Source organism: Lampetra fluviatilis, chromosome 57 (assembly GCF_964198595.1).
Source record: "Lampetra fluviatilis chromosome 57, kcLamFluv1.1, whole genome shotgun sequence".
NCBI classification, from domain to species: Eukaryota; Metazoa; Chordata; class Hyperoartia; order Petromyzontiformes; family Petromyzontidae; genus Lampetra; species Lampetra fluviatilis.
This window is the reverse complement of record NC_136331.1, coordinates 7929207-7943053: the sequence shown is the minus strand read 5'-3', so window position 1 is coordinate 7943053 and position 13847 is coordinate 7929207. Positions and strand designations below refer to the sequence as shown.

The following is a 13847-nucleotide window of genomic DNA, read 5'->3' as shown; positions in this document are numbered from 1 at the left end:
ATTTAACACACGCTGCCGTGTGCGTTATTCACGTGTAAATTATTGACGCGTTAATTATGTCGAGAGAGGAACATGTTTTTGTTGTTGTTGTCGTCGTTGAAATACCAAATCGTTATTATACACCGATAAAATGTTTGCGAAAAGCTGACATGAAAGCGAATTGACCACGCCGGAAAGGTGAGAGTGTAAATGCCCTTTGAAGTGTGATGAAAGCCTCACATGCTAATGAGGAGAGATGAAGAGGCATTGAATTGACGGCGCATTCGCACTGAACGGCCGGTGCGGGTTTAGCGTGCGCGCTGCAGAAAACAACACCGAGGACAGAGAGTCACCACCCAACGCTGCGCTTCTGAGTTCACGTGGTGATGCGAGGGTGGGGGGAGGTGGGCGAGATTGGGCTCGCTGCTGCGAGCGCGGTGTTTTGTACTTTCATGTGAGGAGCGAGAAGGGGAGGGGGTAGAGGGAACGGGATGGGGGAGAACGTGTATGGGGAGGAGGTCGTCTGTGCTGTTGCACCACTGCCGACGCAGCAGCAGCAGCATCACCAAATAATTCGTCGCGTGCTGCTGGTGTGGACCGTGCGAGATGTGATTTGGCAAAGCGGCTGCGCTGGGATGGAACTATCGGTGCAGGATTTGCGGGGGGTGGGGGGGGGGCGAATGCCATCGACTCAACACTGCCCATAGACTTAACACTGCCCATAGACTCAACACTGCCCTAGACTCAACACTTACCACATACTCAACACTGCCCATAGACTCAACACTGCCCAGACTCAACACTGCCCACAGACTCAACACTGCCCATAGACTCAACACTGCCCATAGACTCAACACTGCACCATAGACTCAACACTGCCCATAGACTCAACACTGCCCATAGACTTAACACTTCCCATAGACTCAACACTGCCCATAGACTCAACACTGCACCATAGCCTCAACACTGCCCTAGACTCAACACTGCCCACCAAGGGTTTGGGGCTGAGAGCAGGTGAAACTAAAACACAGACAACGCAAAACGTACGCAAGTTTGGTAGTAAAAATAAAATAGAGTAACGTGTCATCGGTTTAATTGTCGACCTTTGCGGTCACGTGGGCACGGAGTCACTGACCTTCGGCGAGTGAGGAGCAGCTGGTTAAATTAATTAGCGACGGCGTGGAGATTTATATAAATAGTAAAATATGTGAAGCGTGCACTAAAAGCTACTATTCATTCTCATCGCAGGCGTGGTAAATCCGCAGCCCGCAAATGACAAAGAGCCAACCGTACAAAAAAGAAGTTTATAAAATGTCGTGAACACCAGCAAATCCTCGTTTATTACGACTGGATAACGAAGCACAATTAAGGGGCGTGCGAGCGCGTGGCCGCAATGAATCACCCCGCTCCCTCCGTCATCGCGCGCGCTCAATAACCCACGGGCAGCATCCCGAAAACGAATCGCCTGAAAGCTGCGGGGGGGTGGCCATTGAGTTCGGGGGGGGTGGGGGATGAAAGGCGACTCCCACGGCCCCCGCCTCCTGAGGCCGCGAGCGTCTGCGACACAGAGCCCGGCTTGCGGCCACCACGAGCGCAGTTACAGTCCGGGGTGGCGCCTGAACTGACCCCCCCCCCGTCTCGTCCCTCCGCCCCCCTGCCCCCCCCCCCGTTCCTCCGTCTCCCCATCCCCTCCCCGTCTATCCGCCATCCCTGCCCCCACCCACTGTCCCTCCACTCCCCCCGTTCCTCCAGCTCCCCCCCCCCCCCACCGTGCCCTCGCTTTGTCTCCGTCACCGCAAGAGCCACCAGACCACCCTACAACGCGTTCCCTATTCCCATACCCTCCCTGCCTCCACTGCCTTCCCCAATTCCAGATAAATTGCTGCAGCGATCGTGGCCATCCATCATCCCCCCCAGACACGACCCCCCCCCCCCAGCACTGTGCTGTGGCCGTGCTCCTTCTCTGCGTGGATCTTTAATTTGCCCGAGAAGGAAAGGCTGTGGTGGTGGTCGTGGGGGGTTATTTTTTATTTTATCAAGGTGGTCACATTGGGACGTGAGGGTTAAGCACCGAGCAGCCGGCACCTAATCCATTACGCTGGCACGCTAAGTGCTGTCAGCGAACTCTCCGCGCCATCCCGCCTCTCTCGGCTTCGATGTGAAACACCCCGAGGTGCTGTCCAAGAAGCCTCGGGTTCTCCCACGTGGTTTTGTATTCCCCCCCCTCCACCGCCCCCACCCCCGACCCCCGAGTTCATCCCGATCGTTCGTTCGGCATCGTCTCGTAAGACGAAGCGTCCGCTCAGATCTCTCCGTATCATTCGCGCGGTTCCCTGCAGTAAGCGGACATCGCAGAGCCAAATTTCGATTTAAAGCTTTCGTGACTGCAGGGATTCATCTTCTTGGTTCTTTCGGTAAAGTCACGTAGAATGGAAATAATAAAATAATAAAAATAAAACATAATAAAATAATTTTCACGACGTTTCGGCATTGTGGCCGGCGTTGTGGCCGAAACGTCGTGATAATTATTTTATTATGTTTTATTTTTATTATTTTATTATTTCCATTCTACGTCACTTTACCGAAAGAACCAAGAAGATCGCAGAGCCGCTTCCGAGCGACGCCTTCAAGAGTGCCGCTCTGGTCCGCGCTGGTACAGAGCGGGCAGCCCCTTCGCACCCGCTCTGCCGCACGTCACGTGGTGCAGCAAAACCCGACGCCGTGGTGATTCACGCGCCTGGGATTTGATTTTTTGCTTTGCGCGAAACCACGGCGGTGGGGTTTTTTGCTGTCATTCGGTGATCGCCGGCGTTCCCCACGTGTGAATGATCGCCGCCCGTCGGCTCTTCCCACCCACGTGACTTACCGGACAGCTGTGAAAAAGAGCTTTATGGCTCATCGGATTTCTCGGGTATAAATAAATATTCTGATTCTATTCTGATTCTGACTGTGGAGTGGCTGGCGTTCCCAAGGGGCCTCTCCGGGGGGAAAAAAGTGCTTTGCAATTTACGAAAGTTAATATTTAAATTGAACCGTAGCTGTGTGAGTTGTGTGAGTGCAGTGGGTTTGTATTTAGGGTCAGCGTGCATGATAGTGCCATGCGGCCCTCCCTGCACAAGGCTCCTTCAGTGGCACTGAACTGCCACTGCCCTTCGCTTGGCTTCAGTGTTGTAGTGGTTAAACAACAAAAAATAACCCCACAGTTTTGTGTCGAATAAATATTTTAATGTTTCAGTGGGTTTGGTGTTTCAATGCCACTTTGCCCTGAGCGCGAAGTGCGTAAACTTCCGCTTTACCCATGTTTTCCCGTCTCCTGAGCACTCCGAGGTCAAGGTTCTGCTGCTGTTGTGATCGGGCATGTGCCATTGCGAAGCTCCCAGACTATGGAACGACAATGTGTGCCTTTGCTCGTTAAGACACCGCCTAGTTCTGGCCATATACCCTGTGTAGGTTCTGTTTATTTACTGGCTTTCCATACCACGGTGGTGGGCGCGTTGGCGGGATCTACGGGTGACATGCGCCTGATAAGTGCAAATTATTCTCGTGATTGTATTGTTGACTTCATCGCTGATGGAGGGATGTAGCCGTGGTGCAATGGTCAGCGCGACACAGAGGGAGCATGTTTGGTCTCCCGGTGCGGCATGTCTGTGAGTGTCGTCTTATGTGACTGTCGTCTTAAACTGTGTCATCTTAAAACGTGAGCGTCTTAAACTGTGTGTGTCGTCTTAAACTATGCCATCTTAAACTTTGTGTCGTTTTAAACTGTGAGTGTCGTCTTAAACTGTGCCATCTTAAACTGAGTGTAGTTTTAAACTATGAGTGTCGTTTTAAACTATGAGTGTCGTCTTAAACTATGAGTGTCGTCTTAAATTGTGGGAATCTTAAACTGTATCATCTTAAACTATGTCGTCTTAAACTTGAGTGTCTTAAACACTGAGTGTCGCCTTAAACTGTGGCTGTCATCTTAAACTGTGAGCATATTAATCCATGAGCATCTTAAACTGTTCGTGTCTTAAACTCTGAGTGTCTTAAAGTCGTTCGCCTCTGTCCACCCAGCAGTTGTGAATGGATTCACAGTCAATGGCCAGGGTCGCGTGTGGTGGGGCAAAGTGTGGGGTGCTCCCACCTCTTCCAAGAAGGATGCCCTTCCTGCCAGCAGTGGTGTGAGCAGGAAATTGCAGCGCCGCACCTTTACCGTCCACGCTTCTGAATACGATGCCTGGAAATTATTATGTTTTTCAACGAAATCATGGGGCCTTGGTGCTTTCTTCTTTTTTTGTCCCCCGCGTTTCTACATCTATTTATTTATTTATTTGGGGGGGTTTATTTTCATCTCTCACGCATTGCCTTTAATGTCGATTCAAATCTGCGTCCCGTTGACACTGAAAAATGTCACCTCGGGAAAGGTTACGCGGGACTCACGGAGAGATAATCCGGCTTCCGGCGAGACGCCGGCCGCCGCGGGAGGTCAAGCGATTTGACGGCACGTGCCGTCCCCGACAGCCCGAGGTGCCAATTTCGCCGACCAGCAAACTTCCGTGCGAGTCGGAGCGGCATCTCGTGGAGCCGATCCCCCCCCACCCCCCCCCCCACTTGCCGCCCCGGTTTAATGAGCTCATCGGCGGCGGGGGGCGAAGCAGCGCAGTCGGCGGGTGGGAAACGTGGAGCCGGATTTTTAGCGCTCGCTCCCCGATGGACCAGAGACAGGCAGGTGGCCGCCGCTTCCAGTTGGCGCCCGGCGCGCGCTCTCTCTCGGCTCTGCGAAACGTGGCTGGGAAACGAAAATCGGTTGTCTGAACGCGCGTATGTTGAGCTTCTTTCGCACCGTACGTAAGCGACCGTGCCAATCGGGCGGTGGCAAGGGACCACAAACTGAACACAAAAAAATGCAGTTCTAAAGAAACAAGTTTTCAATCTGGGTGATTTAAAAGTGCACAGCTCCAGTGGCGTAATGACGAGGTGGTGATGGTTTTGACGAGAGTGATGATGTGGTGATGGTAAGATGTATGAATGTTAAACTTCTCTTGGAGCGTACGTAGCCAGCCGTGCATATCGAAAGTGCGGGGTAAGGCTAACAAACAAAAGACAAAAACGCATTTCTAAAGAAATTAGTTGCAATCTAGATGATTTAAAAGTGCGTAACTCCAGTGGCTTGATGATGAGGTGGTGATGGTGATGTATGAATGTTCAACTTCTCTTGGAGCGCACGTGCATATTGGAAGTGCGGGGAAAGGCTGACAAACTAAACACAAAAAAGCAGTTCTAAAGAAATTAGTTTCAATCTCGTTCATGTAAAAGTGCATTACTCCAGTAGTTTGATGATGGCGCAGTGATGGTGATGTATGTATGTATGTATGTTGAACTTCTTTCGCACTGCACGTAGCGGGGGAAGGACAACAGTGAAATGATGGGAACGTGTAAACACGCCATAATCACATCTGTACATGATGGCGAAGCCCCATGGTAGCAGAACAATTGTCTGCAGGCCACCGAAAACCGACGAATGCTTTGGTGTTCACATTGCCCTTGTACTGTTCGCATTTTGGTTGCCTTTGGATCCATAGCACTGGTGATACAAAGCCATCAAAGAGGCTGTCTCTCGTGCAGCCTAATCAGTTTCAAGGGCAGTGCCTACATTATCAAAGCACACTTGTTTGCATTTTCACAACACGTGCGTGTGGCTCATGCAGACTTGATATGCCTTGCAATAGGTGTCTATTTGAAAGTTTTCCACGTAGTCAAAACGTGCCTTTTAGTTACTCGTTCAATTTAGCCTCCAACACAGCGGTGTGCTGAACCAGCAACGAATTGGCATATTCTGTTCACGTGATAAACCTTGCTCATTGGCTTCGTCGTGTGGTGGCGGGTTTGACGACACATTTATATTTACGCGACCTGACCCCAAAAACCTCTGTTATGGAAGAGGAACCACAATGCACTTGGTGCAGGCAATGCTGATGGGTGTTTTTTGTTTGCACCATGCCTGAGGCCCGTGTGCTATTTACAAATCTCTGCGTGTGTTTTGTGTGAACCTTGCGACAGACAGAGTCCGAGATGGACTAACGATGTTGTGATTGTTATGTGAGTGCGGGGGGGGGGGGGTAGCAAATGGGAGGTGGTAAGAGGTGGAGGGGACATGAGTGTTAGTTGCAAAGCCAAACATCGCACAGCTTGAAGGTAGTTTCACCGGAGCAGTCATTGATAGTCGTGGCTAACAGGGTGGAGACCTTCATCAGAATCCTGGTGAATAAGGGGCTACGTTGTCCACAGGTGCGCGCGGCTACAGCTCAGCAGCAAGCTTCTCCGCGCTCGTAATTACTCCAACAGGCACGTCACTCTTTACTGCAACACGAGATTTACGGCGGCTTTGTGAGTCGGCTGAAAGATGCGATTTTTCAACTTTACTCGTGCCGCTCTATCTCGTCGTTTCGTATTGTTGGTACAGATGTCTGCCGCATCAATCTCAGGGTGACATTCGCGAGTGCAATTAGCGCACCATTAGCATACCTTAAAAGTGTTCCCATTTGCGTGATTAGATGCATCTATCACGCGCGTAAGAACTATTTTAATTGACGAATTTATTTAATTGATACATGCCTAATATCTCATAACATTAACACTGCATTTAATGATAATAATATGAAATGGGCTAATGGATTGGGCAATTGTCTTTTAATGGACCTTCAAGGCATGCCTGACCCTGCAATTGGAGATCACACTTCAACATCATCAACAACAATAGGAATAATTTACCATGATTTACATCCAGTTTAAGTTAGCCATTCCGATCTATAAAGCTCCGCATGGTCTTGGACCTATCCCACCTGTGGGCCTGACTGATTTGTCATACGACTGGGGTTTATACTCTACCACGCTCTTCAGAGCCGGAGCTACTTCTACTACTACTACCCTCCGAGCCTTGGCTCTTGCGTTCGATGCTGGGAGGGTCTTCTCAAGCGCTCGCCACGAGGATCTGCAAAGCCTTGGCCGCAGTGAACTGTCACGCTATGAGCCTCGGTGTGTTCAGGAGGTAGTTGCAAGGCTCGCGATTCTCTCCCAGCTTTTGCTTCGATGTCATCGTTTTACTCTCTTTGTATTCTGTTTTTAGCGTACACTGTTTTTGATACCCTCTTGAGTGGAGGTGATATTACATTTAGAATAACAATGGTTAACGACTATCCCCTTAGCCAATCCACTGACGGATGAAGGCCTCCCCATGGCGTACTGGTCATCGGGGGGGGGGCAGGGTTGTTTGGGCCATACTTCACCACGCCGGTCAGTGCGGCGGGGGTGAAGCGGGTGCCCAGGGTTTGATGCTCGCCGTCACGACGTCCCGTGGACATCGGCGGATTCTGCAGAAGCCTTCCCCAGCGGGGTCTTGCGGTGGTTAAAGCGGTCCTCCAGCCGGGCGAGGGCACTTCATGGGTCAGCTCCCAGAGTGACGAGCGCCTCCTGAATCCCCGCATCAATTTCAGATGTAATTGAGGGCACAGAATGAGATTAAATTCAACACAACCAGGATGTCCAATTGTTTAAGTTATTATTGAAGTGGAACAAGTCGGACGTCCGGAATACGAGCCTCATTCGAGACCCAAACATCGCAACCTCCTGGCTTTGACACTCCTCCTCCCTCCCTCCCTCCCCCCCCTCCCTCCTCCCACCTTCCCCCCTCCTCCCTCCCCCCTCATCCTCGAAGACACCAGTGGTGGAACCGTCAACCACATCACAACATTAGCAGGCCGATGGGCAATTCGTGAAATGGAACATTTAAAATAAAGCACAGTCGTAGTGTGATTATGGCCATGCATGGACCTTATTGCATTGCACTGCAGTCTGTTCACCAGCAGCGTTCCGCCGGATCTGGATGAGAGTCTAGGATGGGTGCCAGTAGCAGCAGCAGCACGATCCAAGAAGCGAGATCGGGACTCTAGCGCCACGGTGGTGAGGTGTTAACTACCTCGCCTGGTATACAGGAGGTCGTAGGTTCAATACCGACCCTGACACCTGCTGTATATTTGGAGTTTGCGTGTCTCTCTCCACGTGACCGCGTGGATTTTTCTCCGCGTCCTCTGCGTTTCCCCTCCACATTTATAAACGTTCGTTTATAGTCTTTGGCTGCTATACATTTCCACGTGATAAGCCACTTCGTTAAGCTATCATTTGTGGCCGGATCGCTTCTGAAAAAGAGCTGTGGAGCTCAGTGGGGCCTTACCTCGTAAAATAAAAGTAGTTGAGTCGAGTCCCAAAGCAGCACGACCAATCACAAGGCGAGAATGAGCCCGGCTAAAACATCTGACGCGCTTGGCGACGTCACAATGCGCTTGGCGACGTCACAATGCGCTTGGCGATGTCACAACGCACTTGTGACGTCACAACGCGCTTGGCGACGACGCTGTGTCCGTGTGCGCATACAGCGGGGCGAGTGCTCACCGTGCGCTCCCGTAAACCCCGTTGTTGCTCCGCAGGTCGACGAAAGCCCACCCCGGCTCCATCGTGCACATCAGCGACAACCCCGTGGACGAAGGGAAGGTAAGCGGCGCACGCCGGCTCCCCGGGGTCTCGTGACGCGCTCAGCACCACCGCACGCGTTGCCAGCTCGGCTCGCGCAAAGTGAACTGAGCACGAAACTAAGGAAACGTTTTTTTTTCATTTGCCAGGTAAGGTCCACTGAGCTATACAGTAGCTCTTTGTTGCAGACGTGACCCGGCCACCACAGATGACAACTCAACCGAAGTGGCTTATCGCGTGGGGTTTCATAGCGGAGGCCAAATACTCTTGGACGCGCGATGTCGATTCTAAATGTGGAGTGGTGGGGTGGGGGGAAACGGGAGGACCCGGAGAAAAATCCACGCGACCACGGGAAGAGAGAGACACGCAAACCTTCAAATATACAGCAGCAGGCGTCAGGGTCGGGATCAAACCCACGATCTTCTGCATACCAGGCGAGGTAGTTAACATCTCACCACCGTGATTATGATGAGAGAGAGAGACACACAACCTTCCAAATACACAGCAGGCGTCAGGGTTGGGATCGAACCCACGACCTCCTTCATACCAGGTGAGGTAGTTAACATCTCACCACCGTGATTATGATGAGAGAGAGAAACACGCAACCCTCCAAATACACAGCAGGTGTCAGGGTTGGGATCGAACCCACGACCTTCTCCATACCAGGCGAGGAGGTTAACATCTCCTAGCCACCGTGGCTTTGCGCGTCGAGGAGATCAACCCGCCCCACGACGGTGACCCCAGACGTATTCGAACCGACGTCTGCTCATGTCTCGCCGCAACGTGGTGGCCATTCCCACCTTAAGGAATCAAGTTCGCGAGGCAGTGTGCCGCTCTTTGAGAAATGTAAATGCCCTGATTAAAATCGGCAGCGGCACTTCCTCCGCTCCGTAGTCCATTGCCGTGATTGCTCAGCGTGACGTGGTGGACGGCAATTTAATGTAGCTTGAAATTGAGTGCGTTGGCGCGTGTGTGTGTGTGGTGTGTGGTGTGCTTCACCGTGAATGTCTCCAACAATAAATGTGCCGTTAAGGAATTCAAGTAAACGGTTCACGACGACGGGACTGACGACAACTGATGATGATGGTGGTGGTGGTGGAGTCGGCGATGCAGCCGACAGTTGGCACTCACGGTTTTGGCGACTTCAAAAAAATGACTTCTGATTTTGCAACAGCGTCTGACATTCGCCAACATTTTCCAAATCTTTTTCCCCGCGAAGCGAGCGACCGTTTAGAAGGAGTCGCGTCCGTTGGGCCTCGCTCTGCGTGCTGCACAAAGAGAGTCGTCAGAATGGGCATGTCTCATGGAGGGATCCGTTGAGCTGTAACGCTCCCTATCGCCCTTGCCTTGCCCGCACGTCGTTCTCAGCCCGACAAACCGTCTGCCGAGTCCCTCCACGTGTTTCGCCGTTTTCCAATTTCGTCATTGGGGTTCGTTTGGGTCAGACTGCGTCGCGATGGCCGCCACGGCTTTGTGACGACGGTCAGCACACTGCACACCGGTTCGATTCCATCTCTCGGCGTGGCATTTGAAACAACGAGGGCAAAGGTTTTTAGACCCCCCCCCTTCCCCCGTCTTTTTCCAACCTAGCAGTTTACTAAACACCGCAGTTAATCAGATCGGCAGGTTCGTGTATGGTGGGTGCAAGTTGTGGCTACTCCCACCTCTGCCAATGTGCGTACTTTTGCTGAGCTTCTTCCTCACCCGTATGTAGCCAACCGGGCTAATCGGAGGTGCCGGGGGTGGGGTGGGGGACAACAAATTAGCGTGGAAGAGTAGGCCAAACTCCCCTCTAGATCTCGCAAAGCGCCCCTGCGGGGAGGGAAACGGCTACCAGCAGCACCAGCAACAGCAGCGTAGGAGCCGTCTGGCTAGCGGCGAGGAGCCGGCGGGAAGGAGCCAGTGGCCCCTTCCCGCAGCGCCATCTGCGCATTCTCCACGACTGCCGTTAACCAATCTCATGCCACGGTGGCGAGGAGATGTTAACTACCTCGCCTGGTATGCGGGAGATCGTGGTTATGATCCTGACGCCTGCTGCTGTATATTTGGAGTTTGCGTGTCTCTCTCTCTCTCTCCACGTGGTCGCGTGGATTTTTCTGCGGGTCCTCCGGTTTTCCCCTCCACATTTAGAATAATGCGTTTAGAGTATTTAACTGCTGTAAATATCCATGTGACGAAAAGCGAATTCGTTGAGCTATCGTTTTTCAATAGCTAGGTCGCTTCTGAAAAATAGCTAAGCAGCAGCTCAGTGGGCTATTACCTGGTAAAATAAAATAAAAATTGTAAAAAGTATTCTTAGGTTTTTTTCGGTAAAGTCGCGTAGGTTAAAAATTGAAATAAAAATTAATAAAAGTAAAATAAAAATAAAATAATGATCACGGCGTTTCGGAGGCAACACAAGCTTCCGTCTTCAGGTGGACAGATAGGTGGAATTCCTCCCCGTAGAGGGCATTAATTCTAGACTTGAAGCTTTCGTGACTGCAAGGATTATTGTTAGGTTTTTTCGGTAAAGTCACGTAGGTAATTTTTTTTTAGTAAAATTAATAATAATTTAATGAAAAATGTATAAAAATGTATAAAAGTAAAATAAAAACCTAAGAATAATCCTTGCAGTCACGAAAGCTTCAAATCTAGAATTGTAAAAAGTGTCTCACAGGGATGCCTTCTCTTCTTCTGTTGTGTTGTGCCCCCTCCCCCTGTGCCCCCCCTCTACCCCCCCCCGTACCCCTCCCCCCTCTTTTAACCCCCCCCCCCCCCGCAATTGCGTGCCTCTGTGCGTTCACAGCTGCTGATTGGCTACGAGAGGGGAACCGTCGTACTCTGGGACTTGAAGTCCAAGAAGGCTGATTTTCGATACTATTACGAAGAGGTATGGTCCCTAATGATAATTACGATACCAAATACGTTACATTTTACGAAGCATCCTCCTACAAGAAACTCAAAGCGATGCACACCACGGAATAGAAGTCGACATTGGTGATTCATTGTGTGACCAATTTGGGAGAAAGACACAAAAACACACTAGCGTGGGAGCGAATTGAGAAGAACGACGAACTTTAGCGACGGGACGAGTTCCGATGGCGGCGGAGTTTACGAACGACGCTCTCCGTTGTCTCCCGACGGGCGAGCACCACTGGGCCAAGAGTTCCCTCGGTTGGGGGGGGGGGGAGAGGCACAATCTGGCGAAACGCTGGCTCGGAGTTTTAACCGACAGCCTTGCTCTTACACCATTTGAACCTCATTTGCCAGTATCTGGCAACAAAACTGACACCTTTTTTACAAGGAGTCATGTTTGCTTAGACCACAATACCTGCAGTCATAATACAAACAAAAAACACAACTCTGATAATGTATGCACTGTCCTTGAAGTTGATTGGTCCAACACCATGTTAGACTAGGCTCTAAGGAAAGCTGTCTCGGGTGTGGACCAATCAACTTCAAGGACAGTGCATACATTATCAGAGTTATGTTTTTTGTTTGCATTATGACTGCAGGTATTGTGGTCTATGCAAACATGACTCCTTGTAAAAAAGGTGTCAGTTTTGTTGCCAGATAGAAGGGTAAAAAAACAATTATCAGCCTTGCTCTTGTTGGGTCACGACGCGCCCGACTGAACGTTCATGGCCATTTGTGCATTACCTTACAATCAATCAGCATTTGTGCATGACGTTACAATCAATCAGCAAACCAACTGCGATTATTAAGCCCGGCTTAGCTGCGCGGCTGTTCTGCTGATGTCACGGCACCGACAGAGCTGTTTGTTTTGTGTTTAGTTGCCCTCCGTCCGCAGTGGTCTTCCCGATTTAGCACGGTTGGCTATGTACGGCGCGAAAGAAGTTCAACGTACACACCCACAAACTCGATTGGCAAAAATTGCCTCACGTTGACAACGCGATTTGTTTGACCGTGCCCGGCGGAGGAGGGCGCGTAGCTCTTAATTGTACGCAACTCGATCTGACCAATGAAGGAACCGATAATGATGAATCACCACGCGCGTGTTGGTAGAGCAAGGGGTGTAGTGAGCACAGGACGCGTTCACGTCGACTGTTTGCCTTCCGCTCAGCGCCGAATCTACCCGGAAAAATGTCAGCAGCTGACCAAAGGGAAACGTCGCTTAAAAAGAAGAATAAATCTCTCTCCCTGTGTGGTGATGTAACATCCGGAATTTTAGAATCGGTTTATTCACCTCCTCGCGTAACCACTTTGGCATGGTGTTCAAGAGACGGATGCGCTCGCTAATTCATCACGGTCCGCACCGGGCGTCTTTTGCGGCTCTTGGAGAAATCGGGACACGGGATTGCTGCTGCTGCTGCTGCTGGGGCGGCGGCTGCTCTCTGTTTCGAAAATAGAGCGTCTGATTTCCCCGGAGGAGTCATAACGGCGGAAGGCGTGGGCAGCATCGCCACGTGTCACTTGGAAAGGCGTCGTAATCCTCGGAGCCACCACCCCCGCCCCTCCCTCCCCCCCTAGTCCGTGCCCCGACACGCGACGTGATTCAGCGCCACACACCTCTCGCCGTGACTGACGGGACAAATTGCGCGCTCCACATTGGGGACATTTGGGGGACGCCTCGCCGTTGAGAGTCGAGGCGCTATCACGACACCGTTTGTCACCCTGCTGCATTGCACCTATCAGGAGGCGATAGATGCATTTTGACACGGAGGAAAGTTTCGTTCATTTACTGTACTTAAGTAGAATGCGTAACGCGGCGTAATCGTTCGCGTCGTTACGGTGAAATATAAGTGATGAACTATGATGGCAATGCGCCTCCTTCACGTATCTGTCACTTTTAAAAATGTAGTCTTTTTACAAATCCTACCAGCCATACTGCCTTCTGGGAGTGCATTATTTTCGCAGCGTTGGTTCAACGCAAGCGAAATTCTGGACCGGTTTTGACCTTTGGTGTCTCATCAGTGAGCCGTCACTTGACGGCCCACGCTCACCGGAGGCTTACCAATTCCGTCAGGGCTCAGTACAATATTGTATCCATCGCTTCGAGCATCCTAGCCGCACCAATCGGCTAATCGAAGGGCAAATATTTTCGACCTCATTTCAGCACGCTTCTCTCAGTTCCGCCGAGTTTTGTGACTTCGAAGTTGGGCCGCTTTTTGTTGTGGCTCTGTGATATCCGCTTCTGCGGGCCCGTCGCCCAATGCGAAGGGTCGCGCTGCTCTTGGGGGAGGTCTGGTGACCGGCTTCCTTGTCTCATTTATTCAACGTCGCTCGCACAATTGGGATAGAAATGGTCGGGAAATGACAAAATGGCAAGAATCAAAGAAAAAGATTGAAGCGTGCCACTTCGAATTGTATGTGCGTACGTATGTTGAGCTTCTTCCACATCGTACGTAGCCAACCGTGTT

The 13847-nt window shown here is 51.1% G+C and overlaps 1 protein-coding gene across 9 annotated transcripts in view; it reads left to right on the top strand.

Annotated features, from left to right (window-relative positions):
* LOC144950309 (syntaxin-binding protein 5-like) overlaps window positions 1-13847 on the top strand; it is a 209945-nt gene that overhangs the window by 91872 nt on the left and 104226 nt on the right. For all 9 annotated transcript variants that reach the window (XM_078880407.1, XM_078880406.1, XM_078880412.1 and 6 more), the window contains exons 6-7: window positions 8445-8508; window positions 11273-11356. In XM_078880407.1, the coding sequence (XP_078736533.1) occupies window positions 8445-8508; window positions 11273-11356 (148 nt within the window). The remainder of the gene's footprint in view (window positions 1-8444; window positions 8509-11272; window positions 11357-13847) is intronic.